At 40.0% G+C, this 16,827-nt stretch overlaps 1 protein-coding gene across 6 annotated transcripts in view; it reads right to left on the bottom strand.

Annotated features, from left to right (window-relative positions):
• ranbp10 (RAN binding protein 10) overlaps positions 1-16,827 on the bottom strand; it is a 63,559-nt gene that overhangs the window by 30,249 nt on the left and 16,483 nt on the right. For all 6 annotated transcript variants that reach the window (XM_047155079.2, XM_017465816.3, XM_017465818.3 and 3 more), the window contains exons 2-6: positions 14,453-14,564; positions 10,039-10,091; positions 1,950-2,117; positions 1,747-1,769; positions 1,280-1,464 (exon numbers count right to left, since the gene is read on the bottom strand). In XM_047155079.2, the coding sequence (XP_047011035.1) occupies positions 1,280-1,464; positions 1,747-1,769; positions 1,950-2,117; positions 10,039-10,091; positions 14,453-14,564 (541 nt within the window). The remainder of the gene's footprint in view (positions 1-1,279; positions 1,465-1,746; positions 1,770-1,949; positions 2,118-10,038; positions 10,092-14,452; positions 14,565-16,827) is intronic.

Below are 16,827 nucleotides of genomic sequence, written 5' to 3'. Positions count from 1 at the left end.
AGAAGAAAAAAATCGTCTTCATTTTCCGATGGCCAAATATTTGGGGCTAGTTTCAGGTATCTTTTGTTGTTCTTGAGATGGTTGGGCTGGAAATTTTGCTGAAAAATGTCCGCCCTGGTTAATGACATTACATCAAACACAGCTGAACAAAGTTATGTCTAAAACTAGGGGTGTAACTTGGCCTGGACTTTAAGGGTTGTGGCCCTGAAGAATTCTTTCTTTAGTCCCAAATAATATTCCACTAGGAGCGGTATTTCACTACGTAACTGAACGTCAGCAAAAGAAGGCGCCGGTGTTGTGATTCTGTATCTTCAGTGAAAGGAGTCGAGAACAATCAGACAGAGTTTACAGGTGAATGCGTGGAAATATTCGTGTCTTATTGGCTGACAGCTCTCAATTCTGCCAAACACTAGCTCACACAGTCCGTTAGTGTGAAGGGAAAAAATGAAGCTTTCTTTTTGTTATGTTAAACAAATGAGATGGAGAAGTATCTCGGCTCAGCCCCAGATTATTAACAGTCCAGCTTACGCCCCTGTCTAAAACCACTCAAAATGAGCTTCTAGTCTATATGTTGGTGACTGTATGCTGTTGACCCTCAACAGTCTATTACAGGGTTACACAAAAAAAGAATTACTGCATAATTGTCAATAACACTTAGAATTTAGTTTGAGGCTATGTCATTATTAATGTCCTGCCCTACCAAAATCTATGATCATGACCCAAGCTGCATTTTGGATTGATGGTTGGGGTACAGGGGAACACATTGTGAATAAAAACAGGGGTTAAATTAGACCTATACCGTGCACTCATGTGGTAGATTTATATGATCAAAGGGTCAACGAGTATAGCAACAAGGAAGGTGTATCTACAAAAATAGCCACCAAATGTTAAATTTTATAATTTGGGGCTTACAGTACAACTGTAACTGTATGATTTTAGCAGTTGAGAGGAAACCACAAAATTATACACAAAAGCAAACTCAGAGGGACTGCCCGAGAGAGAGAGATGCAACATTAGCCAGGATGACTTAACAGCATAGCTATACATGCCGGGTGAGTCTAAGCTGGAGAGCCAAAACCTGATCGCAGGACTGCACTCCACGGATCTTTGCTTCATGAGCCACCCAAAACGCATATAAATGAGATGATAGATTATAGAGAAAATTGTACAGTAAGAGGGCAAATACATGGTTTAATCTGTGCATGATGGTGTACATATAAATGTGAGACTATAACACAGTAGGTTTGATGATGTAATAGTTATAAAAATGGGTTCTCACTTCTGAAGCACTGTCTGCCACTCTCCGAGTCGCTCTCCGATGGGGAAACGAGCGATCATACTGTGGATCTTTGCCCTCCACTCGCTCATGTAGTCCTCGATGTCGAACACAAAAGGATGCTGGCCAAAGTTAGCATCTACAATCTCTCCAGGAGTCTGTAGCCCTACTGTAGGATACAGGTTGGGCTGAGGAAAAAAGAAAAGAAAAAAAACATAGAAGGGACACCAAAATAAGAGGATCCATAGAGAGTATAGATATTGTTTGCATCGTTGTGATCGCACATTTTCACACTAGTTACTGAGTCACTACACGTGGATTACTACCTAATCATTCACTCCCAGCAGAGAACTCAGCCACGCACATTACCACCCTTTAAACTTGGAAAACAAAGCATTCCAAAAAGTATGGAAGTGAAAACAAACTGTCTCGGTACGTGAGCCTGTAAGTCTGATCAACGTTTCACTTACTGGGAGGTCTGTGAACGCAACACCTGGAAGAGGGGGTGAAAAAAAAAAAAAAGACAGATGAACATCCACTAAGACCAAACAAACAAAACAAATAAAAGCTTTTCAAGTTCAGTAGGTTTCGAGTCAAAAGGTCATGACTATTGTATATGCGTATTCAGCAGGTTTATGTTCTGACAGCACAGGTAGCATTTTTGCTCTGTTACCTAAGCTGTGTCCGTTCTTAGTGTAGAAACATGTGTTGTTGATGAGATTCACGCAGCAGCCAATCACATCACCCGTCGTGAAGGTGGGCCCATATGGTTGGCCAGTCCCTGAGGAGCAAAAGGAGTGCCCATCATCACCATGGTAACCGTAGGAGTGTTTGTCCCAACCTGAAAGGAAAGATAAATAACAATAATCAGACATCTCATGATCTTTCTCTGTGTAAAAGAAAGAGATCAGGGACAAGCTAAAAGGAAATTCACACCAATTCAGCCTTACTATTTCAGCCATTCAAAATAAAGCGCGAGATACCTAATCCGGCCACAAGGGGCATCAGACCACACGTTAGATCCACACAGGCCACAATGAGTGACTCAGCTCCCTGCAACACTTACTGTTCACTTCAGACACTGTGAATTCCAATGTGACTTGTTCATTCCAGGCTTAGGCGTCACATATGGTGGTGTGTGAGCAGTCTGGCATCACCGTGCACTAACATTCTACCAGCTTAAAAGCTATGCCGAGAGGCAGATTGAACAGACAGATCGGACTAAAAAAAATAGAGAAATAGAAAAATGAGGGAGATGGGTCGTGCCTGAACTGTGAGATGTTCGATTATTAATCTGTAGAGGAGCACTGACAGAAACATAAAGCCATGTTCATCATTCCCTCAATGTTACAGGCTCCAGACATGACACACCCGCAAACAGGCACATACAGTACATACAGATGACATCATCGCTCTTCTTCAGTAACAGCAATGCACATGTAATGTAATAATCAACAAGTATCAAAAGACCCTTTATTTTAGATAACAGAACAACTACTCAAGACTCAGAGCTTTATTTGTCACATGCTCATTCAAAGGTGTAGTAAAATGAGATGCAGCATCACCAAAGACTACGTAACAAAACAATAAATAGACTGTACAGTACAGATAAGAGTATACACTATAAGGTAAGGGTGCAAGACAACACACACAAGAGCATATAAATAATACATATCTGAAAAGGTATGTATGTATGTATGTATGTATGTATGTATGTATGTATGTATGGCCATAGCTTTGTAAGTATGTACATACACTCATTGTCCACTTTAATAAGAACAACTGTACACCTGCTCATTTATCCCAATCATGTGGCAGCAGCACAATGGACAAATTAATGAAAACACAGTTTAAGAGTTTCAGTTAATGTTCACATCGAACATCGGAATGAAGAAAAATGTGATCCCTGTGACTTTGACCGTGGCATGGTGATGGGTGCCAGATGGGCAGGTCTGAGTATTATAAACTGCAGATCTCCGGGAAAATTCAGAAACTGAAGCTCCTGACCTGTATCTGCATGATTTTATACACTGTCCTGCTGCCGAAAGATTGGCTGATTAGATAACTGCATAAATGTGCAGGTATTCCTATTAAAGTGAACGGTGAGTGTATGCACAGTCCCTTCTGAAACTATTGGAACAGCAAGGCCAATTAATTTTTTCTTTCTTTCTGTACACTGAAGACATTTGGGTTTGAGATCAAAAGATGAATATGAGAAGAGAGTGTAGGATTTCAGATTTTATTTCCCAGTATTTATATGTAGATGTGTTAAACACGAAACATGACACAGTTTGCATCAGACCACCCAATTTATAGGTGAGCAAAAATATTGGAACACGTGACTGACCGGTGTTTCTTGTTCCCCAGTTATGTCCTGTTAGATTGATTGCATAAACAATAAATATCTCTGAACATATGCTCTTTAGTTTCACCTGTGATGGCTGCATTTGTTAAACCAATATGAAGATCAGAGAGCCGTCTATAGGAGAAAAGCAAGCCATTTTGAAGCTAAGAAAAGAGGGAAAATGAATCCAAGGCATTGCATAAACACTGGGCATAGCCAACACAACAATTTGGAATGTCCTGAAAAAGAAAGAAACCACTAGTGTACTGAGCAACAGACACCGAATGGATCTGCCAAAAATTGAAAACACCAGCTGATGACAGAAACACTGTTGCAGTTATTACAAGCAAAGGATATGCAAACAAACATGGTGTTCATTATTTTTATTTACTTCAAGACTTATCTGTTCCTATACTTTTGCTCACCTAAAATTTAGGTGGTCTGATATAAAAGGTTCTATGTTTTATGTTGTTGGACACATCTAGATGTAAATACCAGGAAATAAAAAAGCGAAAATCCTAAACTCTCAACTGACCTCAATCTTTAGATCTCAATCAAAAATGTCTTTGGAGTAGAACACAAACAAATGAATCGGACTTGCCATTCCAATAGTTTCAGAGGGCACTGTGTATATATACACACTAAAGTGTGCAAATATGCCATTAGGGCTGCACAATTAATGGAATATTGATCTTGACTACGATTTCGACTGCCCACGATTACTTGTGCATGATCGACTACGATACTGACGTTTAAAGTTCATCCTCTGCTGCATAATCAAATCTAGCGCTTCTTAAACTTTCAGCCAATCACCATAGAGTGGTACAGGGATGACATCATTTTGTAATGCCAAAACCAGGAAATGAGTTAACATTTTAGCCTTTCTGGTTTAATTTTCCCGAATCAATGGGGTTTTTAAATGGGATTTTGGTTAAAAGCCTGAAATAAGGTCTGTGGGGAACACAAGCTCAAAATATTTTCACATTATTCTACGACATAAAATACACCAGTAATACCCCACTCGTGATTTTTTTAAAAAGCTTTTACGTGTATTACATGTACATTTACATTTATTCACTTAGCAGACGCTTTTATCCAAATCGACTTACAAATGAGAAAAATACAAGCAAAAAGGCAGTTGCTAACATGTTGCTAAATGGGACTACAGACGTTGTCGGGGACATTAAACGTCATCATGCCAAACAGGAAAAGTCTTTGCAGATAAACTGGTTCAGGTATGCTGTGCACAATTCCCCCCAAAAAACCATGGAGGAAGATTCATCCACAGAGTAACTACGTATTATGGAAAATGTTTTTAAATCAAGTTTGGAAAAGTTGTCGGAAGCTCGGTGATGATGACGTTGAAGTCGAGCGACCGTGATGTAGCTTGTTTATAGCATACGGTTAGCGTTTTATTTCTGGCAATTGTATTTAGGCTTCAAACTTCATAAAAGTGTGTAGTAAGTTATCTTTATGAACAAAACGTGTTAGTATTGTAAACTTTTGCTGATCCAAAACCCTAGGGGAAAATCCTATTGGGTTTTTGTCGAGGGAACCAGTGTCATGCTAATTTCCGTGTTCCGGTACAAAATGACGTCATCCCTGCACCACTCTATTGGTTATTTTGCTGCGTCTCTCCTCCTGTAAACACTGTTATTGTCTTTTCTGCATACGCCTGAATTGTTTTCATTTGGTTACATATTTTCATTTGGTTGATGGCATTTTTAGCTTTACTTATCCTATAATTCAGGTACAATTTTATTTATATTTTGCTTCTACGAGATGATGCACTTTAAGGACCAGTCTAATTTAATGCAAAGATTTGTACATTAGCAGGAATGTGGCACAACATGGATGTGAAAGCAGCGGTCTGTTTATTTAAATGTGAAAGTGCAATAAAAATGTGTTATCCCTAAATCAATGAATAATCGTGATCTCAATATTGATTAAAAATAATCATGATTATCATTTTGGCCACAATCGTGCAGCCTATATACCATACGTGAATTGTATGAGCTATGTCCTGATGTGGTCCCTGTGTGCATTATTGTTAGGAGCTGGAGAACAGATCAGGATTAACCACTGATATTAAACATAGACATAAATTGTAAACCTGGTTGTAAATAAGACCTCTACAAACACAGTTGTACATTGAAACTGGTAGCTATACTAGAATTCTACCTCGAGCCAACACCAAACTACAGCAGACAAAACCTCAACCTGCACAAGCACATTTACGCTTCCATCATATTCCAAATGCTCTGAAACAAAGAGTAGCACAGGGAGAGTGTGCAGCATAAACACCCACTCGCATTCAGCTAGTCAATGTAGAATTAGGAGAAGCACTCCAGATTGTTCCAGACTCCATGGAGAAACCATGAGGCAAGTGATCCCCGAACGTGTCATGTGACAGGCTACAGCTTGGCATGGAAATACAGGAAACCCTTTACCCAAAACACCTCTTCTACTGTGTGTCACTCATTCCTCCACCCTTTTCAAAAACATTAAAAAATAAAATAAAATAAACAATGTACAGGCACATGACAAATTATTCAGCATGACAAAAAAAGCCTCAGCATGTTCACAAACTCATACTTCAAAGAATTTCAGGGGTTGTAAGTTCATGACCAAGCAGTCACGAGGCAACAACAAGGAATCATTAAGGTTGATTTAATGTTTCAAAATAAGCAACTATTCACATAATTTCGGGCCAAAATAAAATGATCAATACAGCAAAAAGAAATTCAAAGTCTACATACATTATTTTACAGTTACACGATCTATGAATATTACATTTGTGAATGGAGGGCGGAGCCGAAGAAAGCGAGTGGGGAGGAATGCACCCCTAAGGGGAATTCTATTAATGAACGTTCTGTGTTGCATTGAGAAGATGTGAGGATAAAAAGGGCTCAAGAGAGACAGAGAGAGCAAACAGCACAAAGCCGTGTGTGTGTGTGTGTGTGTGTGTGTGTGTGTGTGTGTGTGTGTGAAAGTTTAAAGTGAAAGAAAAATAAAAGCACCTTTTTGAGTTGTCTCAAGCCTGTCTCCGGCTTCCTCATTTTTACAGAGAACGCAAAGCCCGTTACACTGGTGCTGAAACCCAGGAGCTGAGAAAGATGCAGACATGGAATCCTCACCGCTGGCCGACCTCATCACGTCCCTCGCTAAACTCCACCACACCCAGCATCAGGCCCTCCTCCAGTTACGTCGTGACCAAGAGCAGCTGATAAAGGACCTGCTCAACACCCAGACAGCTGGCCGGCAAGTGCTCCAGGGCCGGGACCAGCAGGCTGGTATTCCAGCCACGGCCCCAGCGGCTGCTGTGGCTCCGCCCCCGCGTTGCCCTCACCAAGATGGGACCGCAGGATAACCCAGAAGCTTTCCTGGAACTATATAAGCGTTCCGCAGCAGTGCGGGGCTTGGCCAGAGGGTCAGTGGGCGGCTCAACCGTTGCTGCTCATCCACTGAGACCCGCTCCCCTAACCTATGCTTTCCCTCCCCCTTTCCCTGTGTCTATCTCTTCTCTCCCCCAGATGGGTGAATCCGAACTGCAGGTGTTGGAGTAAAGCCTGGCGTGTTGGCGTTGCATGGAACCTGGGCATTTCCAGCCACGTGATAGAGGTGGGAGTGTTGGTCTGGATCCCCGACGAGCCACAGGCTGCCCCTGATCGGGCCGGTACATACTGCATACCAGTGATTGTTCAAGTGGGTACATACCACACATTGGTGTACTCGGGATGTAACCAGACCTCTATTCACCAACACTTGGTTCAAGATGAGGCATTGGGAAAAGCACGTTTTGTGAAGGTGAGGTGTGTGCATGGAGATGTTCACGAATATCTGCTGGTGCTGGTCATCGTTAAATTTCGGGGGCGAAACCATGCAGTGGAGGAAGTGGTTAGTCCTTGCCTCACCCATCCACTAATTTGGGGGACAAAATTATATTATATAGGCTACATCGAGTGACTCAGACGACTCACGCAGGAGGAAACGATCCAGTTGTTGGTTCCAAGGAGCCGTCGGGTATTATTATTCCAGGCGGCACACCATAATCTGATGGCGGGGCACTTAAAAACCTGGACCGTCTCATGGCCCGCTTCTATTGGCTGGGCATTTGCGGCTATGTTCGCAGGTGGTGCACGGCATGTCACGAATATCAGCTCTTGAATCTGCCAGCCACCTCAAAAGCGCTGTTGCACCCACTCCAATTAATCAAGGTCCCCTTCGGCCGAACTGGCATGGACCTTGTCCGGCCATTAGATAGAACTGCACGAGGACATTGCTTTGTGCTGGTTCTAGTGGACTACGCAAAGCAATACACGATAGCTGCAATATCTCCACACATAATATCTCCGCACGTAATGTTATGGAGGCACTCTTCCGCGTTATCTCCCGAGTCCGGATCCCGAAAGACCGCCTGAGTGATCAAGGCACGTCTTTCATATCACAAATACTATGTGAGCTTTACGAATTATTGGGGATTAAATCGATTCGCACCAGCGTTTATCATCTGCAAACGGATGGGCTGGTCAAATGATTTAATCAGACGTACGTTTGTTCACGACAATGTACGGAATTGGGATTAGTGGCCAGAGTCCCTGATATTTGCACTACGAGAGGATGAGGAAAAGTCGGCATGAGTCGGGCGGTGGCAATCGAATCAAATACAAAGCTGTTTCTCAGCACTTTTAATGACATTACCTTCTATAAGGGACTACATAAAAGTCTAATGCACTGAACGACTAACAATATACACAGTTCATGGTCATATTTCACCCCACATAGCATCAATATTTTCCCTAGACTTCAAGATCTAATTCTACCCATAATTCATGGCAAAACTATTCAAGATGTTTAGTTATGCCTGCACATCCTTTAGCGCAGGGGTCGTCAAATGGTGGACCCAGCAAAGTATTTTAGCGGATCGAACAAATCACTTGAACAATACTGTAGCAAAATCGATCAACGTGTCATTAAAAACATCTGCGCAGTGTTCAGTGATACCAGTTTTCTATAGTATAACCTCTGGTGTGGCTTGTTGAGGGCAATCGTGTGCATTTAGGTAAATTATTTAGCTGAGAGAGGCCTTTCACAGACCTTTATAGACATTTATTTTATTTTTATGTGCCCCCTCTGGTGCGATTAGTGAAGTGACAACATGGCAGAACGACAACAAATACAGAATGATTCAAGACAAAAGGACAGAGAAGCATGCGTTTACTCTACATTTCATGATCTCCAACAATCTACACTTACAGGCACTTTTTATTTTTATTTTTTATAGGTATACAATTTATGAATATTAATGCTAACAACATAAAAGATGCCTGCTCTAATTGGATGGTTTGAGAAACAGTAAACATACAAATCCACTAAAGTGTTTAATTACTCTCAATCCAATTAAGTTAATCCCAACAAATCTAATAAACCACAGACACACCATCACAATAGAACAAGCATTCCACAAGACTGGCACACGAATATCTAGCAAGAACAAAACGGCACATAATATAATTTCATTTTTAGCATCCATAACATAAGAAAACTCATGTCTGTGCCTGAAAATCCCAATCCGCTGAGGAACAAATGGCTGACAGAATATTTCCTCCTGGCACACATGCCTGTCTACTGAGGCCTTGTTTGGAAATTTGGAGTAATGATATTTCATGCATTCTCAAATAGCTGTTTTGGATGGAAGAGTGGTTAAGGAGAGGCCCAGGGTCATTCTGCCTACAGCTCATGTTCAGGCATGTTTAAAGCAGGTCTGACATCGAGCTGGGACACAGAGAGATGGTCATTGAAGACAGAGCAATGACACGGAAAGGGTGGGGATGAGAGCCATGCCAAACCACAAACAAATTAAACGATAGAAATCAAAGTGGGCTAATCAGAAGCTAAACTAGGCACATTTTAATGGCAGCAACTTTATTACTACTATCATGGATTTGCAGAGATGTTTTTGGTTACTTTAAATTCATAGCATAGAATCCCATAAAATGGTTATAACAGCTATATAATGATGACATTCATACAATGTAGGTTAACTACTCTACAAGTAAAGAGTAGAATTGGAGAATACAAAGTGGTCATCAATATTCAATAAGACTAGGACCAAACAAATGCAAATTGATTTGGTCAATATGAGTCGTGATACTCAAAAGTACTTGGTTAGAATTTTGTTGTGCCACCACACAATCCTATTTGAGAACTATGTAACACATAAGAACCAGTGTTAACCAAAGCATAAGACCTATATAACACAAGCCTGATACACAGAGCCACACAAACACTCAGTTTAAACTTCAATCCAACTGTTCAGCACATATCAGGAGTCATGTTTGCATGAAAGACTTCCTGAGAAGCAAGGCCCCACACACACACACACACCCACACACACCCACCTCCCCCACTAACTCACCCGGCAGTCTGTTCATGTTGACCCCCTGGGCGGACAGTCCAATGCCCATGTACCTGTAAACAGCAGTGAGAAAAGAGAACAAATGTTGAAATTAGGATCTGTGTAGAACTTACAATGTTACCTTAACAAAAGGCAGCATTAAATCAGAACCAGCACTGAAACGTCTCTTATTCAATCCACAATCCCGTTAGGGGTGGTATTAAGAATATCATAAAATATCATGGTACTACAAAACATTTCTACAATCCATGATATACAGAGCCCTCCAAAAGTACTGAAACGGCAAAACGGCAATTCTCTTGTTTTTGAAATACACTCGAGACATTTGAGTTTGACATCCACAGATGAATGAGACAATAAATCAGAATTTCAGTTTTCATTTCCTGATATTTACAACTGGATGTGTAGGGCTGCAACTAACGATTATCATCATAATCGATTAGTTGACTGATTAACCCCCACGCCACCTTGTGGTTTCTATTACTCACTGCCTTTAAGAATATTATTTTACTTTTGATCATAGTGTTTTAATTAGATATTACAGATCTTACTCACATTTACACTGCGCGTGATCAGGCTTCGTTACTAATAAATCACTTCCGTTATAATAAACGACAGAATTTACACTGCAAGCACGCAAATACAGCAAATAATGACAAACTTAAATTAAACTAAACCTTTTAAGCAACTCGCAACCGCATCACTGTCATGCTTCCGTGCTGCAGAATCTCTGCTTTATAAAGGTTGATCATCTCAGCGCTGTTTAATATAAAATGCTCCCATGCCTTAGATGACTTAGAGGTCGTACACTTTCTTCCTCAGTCACTTGCCGATTTCGCCTCCATCTGATGAGGACTGAGGTCATGTTAGGAATGAAATACAACGCTGACAGAAACAGTAAACTAAAGAAAGTCATTGTTATTGACTCTGGGTATTAGGGTAAAGCTAGCGGCGTCACATTACATGCGTGTGACATCATCCACCGTTGACTAGGAAGCGGCTTATACTTCCAGTTAGCAAAAAAAAACACTAGTGTTATATTTGAGATGATATTACCTTTCGAAAATCCACACACTAGATGGTAGTGCACAGTGCATAGTGTAAGTGTATAGTACTTCATTTGGGACAAAACTTTAGTATTTACTCTGCGGGGCGTGTTTTCGGAACAGAAGTAACGTAGTGAGTAAATGTACCGCGCGCAGACCAACTAATCGATAATGAGATTCGTTGACAACATATTTTATAATCGATTATTACCGATTTTATCGATTAGTTGCAGCTCTACATGTGACTGACACTTGTTTATTGTTGCCCAGGTGTGCCTTGTTAAACAATTAATAGCTCTGAACATCTACTCTGGGTTTGAGCCCTGGGTTTCAGCCGTGAAGACTATATTTGTTGTTAAAAAGGATAAACCAACATAAAGAGCGCTGTCTATGGGAGAAAAGCAAGCCATTTTGAAGTTGAGAAAAGAAGGATGTTCTCTCTAGTTTACTCTTGGCCAATTCTCATCCACCAATTACCCACCGTCTTATCCACTGTCTCCCCTATTATATGACCGCTACAAAGCTGGGAGGGTGAAGGCTGTCACATGTTTCCTCCGAGACACATGAAGCCAGCCAACCGCATCTTTTCAAACTGCATCACAGGGCAGTCTAACACCCTCGGGTGTAGTGAGGAAAGTGTTATCTGGGCTAAGCTTATTCATCAGAAAATACTGCTTATATTATGAGGTGTGTAAATTGGATAAAATTGAAAATAGCACATTAGTGTTTTACCTCAAGGTTTTAAATAAATAAATAAATAAATAAATAAATAAATAAATAAATAAATAAAAACACCCAGCAATGGCTTAGGCCAGCCACAAGCAGTAACTGTAAAAAAAAAACAAAAAAACAAAAAAACAAACAAATAACAACAAATTTTGGGTGGGGTTGTAAGGTTGGGTATAAGGTAGCACTTCAGTTTCCTCCAACATTACAACACTGATGTCCAGAGAATGTGGACCAACATGTTACAGTGTGCTGAATCTGTCATTTGTTTACAGTACAGTGGGGGAAATAAGTATTGAACATTTTTTTCAGTACATATATTTCCAATGAGGCTATTCACATGATATTTTCACCAGACATCAGTATTAACTCAAGAAATCCGGAAATATAAAGAATTCACAACATTAACGTCCATAAATGAAGTTATGTGTAATAAAGTTGAATGACAGGAAAAAAGCATTGAACACGCTAAGAAAAAGCAGTTCTCCAAGGCAAGGTAATCCGTAAGTAATTATACCCCCTATCTGTGCAAATTAATATGAGCTGGTTTAGTAAATTGATGGTATATAAAAAAGGCTTTACGTTACCAAGGTGTCACACAAGAAACATCTCATGATGGGTAAAAGCAAAGAGTTCTCCAACGACCTTCAGAACCTTATTGCTGCAAAACATTGATGGAATCGGATACAGATGCATTTCAAATCTTCTGACTCCTCCAGTAAGCACCATTGGGGTCATTATCCGCAAGTGGAAGCAACATCACTCCGTCATCAACCGGCCACGCAAAAAAGCTCCTTGCAAGATTTCTGACCAGGGAGTCAGAAGAATAGTCAGAAGAGTAGCCCAAGAGCCAAGGATCACTCGGAAAGAGCTCCAGAAACACTTGGACACAGCAGGTGCCATCATCACAGAGGAAACAAAAGGCAATGCATTCCACTGCTCACGCTCACCCGCAAGACTCCATTACTAAAGACAAGTCATGTCGAAGCTCTTTAAAGTTTGCTACAAGTCATTTGGATAAGCCTATGAAAACTTTTTGGCTGTGATACTACACACCATGTTTGGAGAAGAAAAGGCACTGCACATCACCTTTAAAACCCTACACCAACAGTGACGGTTGGAGGTGGAAGCATCATGGTGTGGGGCTGTTTTTCATCACATAGTACTGACAGACTTCATATAATTGAAGGGACGATGAATGGAGCCCTTTACCGGGAGATTCTTGAGAAGAATCTGCTGCCATCCACCAGGACGATGAAGATGAGACGTGGGTGGACCTTCCAGCAGGACAACGATCCAAAGCATACAGCAAAGGAAACTCTCAATTGGTATCAGAGGAAAAAATAATCAAGGTGTTAGAAAGGCAAGGTCAATCACCTGACTTGAATTCAATTGAACAAGATTTAAAGACAATATGATTAGAAGAATGGGGCAAAATCACACCCGAATACTGCGGCCGATTAATTTCTTCATACAGGAAGTGTCTTGAAGCTGTCATTACAAACAAAGGCTTCTCCAGTAAGTAATAAATAAATTTCAGCTAGTGTGTTCAATACTTTTTTCCTGTGTCATTCCTCTTTATTACACATAACTTCATTTATGGATTTAATGTTGTAAATTCTTTATATTTCCGGATTTCTTGAGTTAATGCTGATGTCTGGTGAAAATTTCATGTCAGTAGCCTCATTGGAAATATATTTACTGAAAAAAATGTTAACGCGTTCAATACTTATTTCCCCCACTGTACATAAGCATTAATACCGCAAACATATCCAACATCACCTTCCTGTGTCTGTTTTTAAAACGAGACAAAACACAGAGACACAGGCACACACACCAAACTATGTACTGCTAAAGCACATTCACGGAGCCTTTCCACACTGATTCAATCCAGGCTAAAGAAATCATCATGGCGATGGGGAAGTCCATATTTGGTAGTGGAGAACGCAGCATTCAAAAACACATCTAGAGCTACATCACTCTCAGCAAAACAACTAAACACATTCAACTAAAGGTTCAATTTCTACTTTCTACTTCAACTCAGGATGGTCTCCTCAATTCAGAGCTCAGCAAGTGACATCAAATCAACATGGCTGTCCACAGCATGAGAAGGAAACAAAGCTAACGCACAGATTTTGTTTTTATTATATTCTGCTAAAAGGAACACAAATGTATATCAAGACAGCACCGATGTTTATCGAATTTCATTTTGTGTATCGTTACACCCCTAATTTCTATTCGATGTGCATCTTGCCAAGCCTTAAATCCCGTTTAGGAAATTCTCCACATTATAGCATTACCATACGTACTGTACATCCATTCATTAAAACCAGTTCCCACTTTTCTGCAATGGCACATGTGATAGGACTATTGCACTATTATCCTCAAGTTGCAACTTGTAATTCCCTGCCTGCAACCGGTGAAAAGCACCAAAAACAACCCCTCAAATTTGCACTGAATTTCCACTTTGCACGTCCAACATCCTGAGGAGGGAAATGACGTTATTACAACTTGCAAAGTACCACTTACAAGGGACCATGAAAGCAGCATTAGTTTGATGAAAGCGGTCTGTGACATTCTGCCCAGTTCTACTGTTTACGTTCCTCCATCAGACCACCAATTCCAGCTTTAAAAACACTTACCCATCCCTCCCTTTGCTGACAATCTTCACCTCGAAGTAGTAGATACCACAGGCAGCGGGGATTGGGTGGGTAGCTCGCACGGATGCTGCGTCTTTGTGGTTTTTGCCGTGACCTGGAAAAGGGAGAGCATAAGTAGAAAACAATGAGTCATTGATTCAGGGTTTTTCCTCTACAGAGAATTCAAAGGCAGTTACCTTTCTCAAATTACATGCTGCCATTACCAAAAACCATGGACAGTTCTGCCGTTCTGTTCAGTGGAAACCTGTAATCTAACTGTAATACCGTCATCACTCCAATGAGATGCTCTATCAATTAGTATGCTCGGGCAAACAGACGAATTGTGTTTTCGTTTTTTGGATCAGAGTGAACACTGTGCTTTTCATTTCAAAGCATGTAAAACCTTGTGATCACACACTTCTGACAGACACCTATGACAATACTGATCCGAGATAAGCTCTCCCAGTCCATCATGTTATATTCAGAAACAACTAGGCAAAATTACACCTTGATTAGCAATCTTTCTTAAAACTGAATATGTAACCTATTTATTGAAACCACATGAGACCAAACCTAGAACCTGGGCCTGGAAATAGGCCCATCATTATTTCGCAACCAGACAAAGGTCTCTCTCTCTCACACACACACACACACACACACACACACACACACACACAACTGTGACTGTAAGAAGACGCCCAAAGCCTAAATAGTGCATTAGTAATTATCAACACATACGCTTGTAGAACTAAAACATAAAAAGGTCACAAATCAATACGTTCCATTCAGTTCTATAAATACTGCCAAAGTTTACTTGTGTAATGAATCACAGGAATGAGTACAGTTGTCATATCTTATATTATACTACAGTGCTGCTAAATTCTTGACTCTGATTGGTCAGGTGTTGATTCATTTTCTACCAGTAGGTCTGACGGGAGTGCTTTATTTAAGGAATATTACAGATTGCTATTAATATGTCAATCATTTCTATAGTAACAATTCCTCCGCAGGGACACTCCATGTATCAATAATAAACAAATATTTAATTGTTTATATAGTGAAGCTGTCTGTAAAGTACGGTTGTCACGATACCATAAACATATTGTACGATACTATACCAGCTCAAGTATCACGATACCACACAATATTGTGTTCATTCATAATTCAACAGACACATCAGATTTCCCTTTGAATACTTTATTAATGAGAATGAATAACTGGCTATTAGGAAAACTCCAGAACAACTGGCAAGCAACTAATACAACGCCTTACATATTTTATATATATTGTTCCCTAGAGCAATGAAATCAAGCAGAGTATTAAGAATGAACACAATAAATAACAAAAAAATTTGGAAATTAACTAAAAAAAAAAACAAACCAAAAAAACCAAAACCCAAAAATTGGGAACGTTAGCTCGTTTGGGATCAAACACGGCTAATTTTACAGGATTCGTGCAGATGCTTCATAATGAAATTCCATGACTTTCCAGCACTATTTTTTGTTTTTTGTTTTCAAGGACTATACAAGAGATGTCATTCAAACATATTCGTTATTTCTTCTTTTTTTTCCCCAAAAAACCTCTTTAATAATAAGTAGAAGAAGAATAAGAAGAATAAAATAATGAGAAGAAGAATAAGAAGTGGAAGAAAAACAATAAGTATAAAAAAAAATAAAAAAAAATAAAGAAATTAAGATGTATATATTGTGCCTTTCCCAGCCGTGCTGGACTTAATTTGCATTTCGTAGGCATCTTCTTCTTTACCATAACGTCAGTATACTCCAGTATAACGTCAGTATACTCCACCGAGTGAAAGGAGCACTGTCGGCAACAACTTTCAGTGGAAAATAGTTCAACATTGCGAGATAATGTCATGTACTAATTAACATATTCATTAAGTCATCATGCCATTTTTGCATTCTGCCCAGTGTCAGCCCTTTACATCTGTGTACTTCTCTCCTACTCTCTGTGCTCACATTCTGTATTTTAATACAGCCAAATTCCAAATAAAGCTGTTCTCATTTTACTCATTTTTCCATTTGTGTTGTCAGACAACGGAAAGAGTATGAAATAGTGACTGAACTGCGGCCCATTAAGACACTACATGTCCATTAAGCCATGTGCTGTCATATTTCATGTTATAGGATTGTATTCGTGTTATACTGAAAATAAACACTTCAAAGTTATTTAGCGATTTCGTATTTATTGTCTTTTTATAATTCAAGCACCACTAGATACAACCCCAACTCCAAAAAAAAGTTGGGACGCTGGGAACAAAACGCTGATAAACTAAGTGTTAGTAAAAAGTTTAATTGCTAACAGGTGAGTAACATGATTGGGTGTAAAAAGAGTATCTTGGAGAGGCAGAGTCTTTCAGA

The sequence above is a fragment of the Ictalurus punctatus genome, chromosome 4 (assembly GCF_001660625.3).
Source record: "Ictalurus punctatus breed USDA103 chromosome 4, Coco_2.0, whole genome shotgun sequence".
Taxonomy (NCBI): Eukaryota; Metazoa; Chordata; class Actinopteri; order Siluriformes; family Ictaluridae; genus Ictalurus; species Ictalurus punctatus.
Note: the sequence above shows the minus strand (reverse complement) of the source record. Positions and strands in the feature narration are given on the sequence as shown.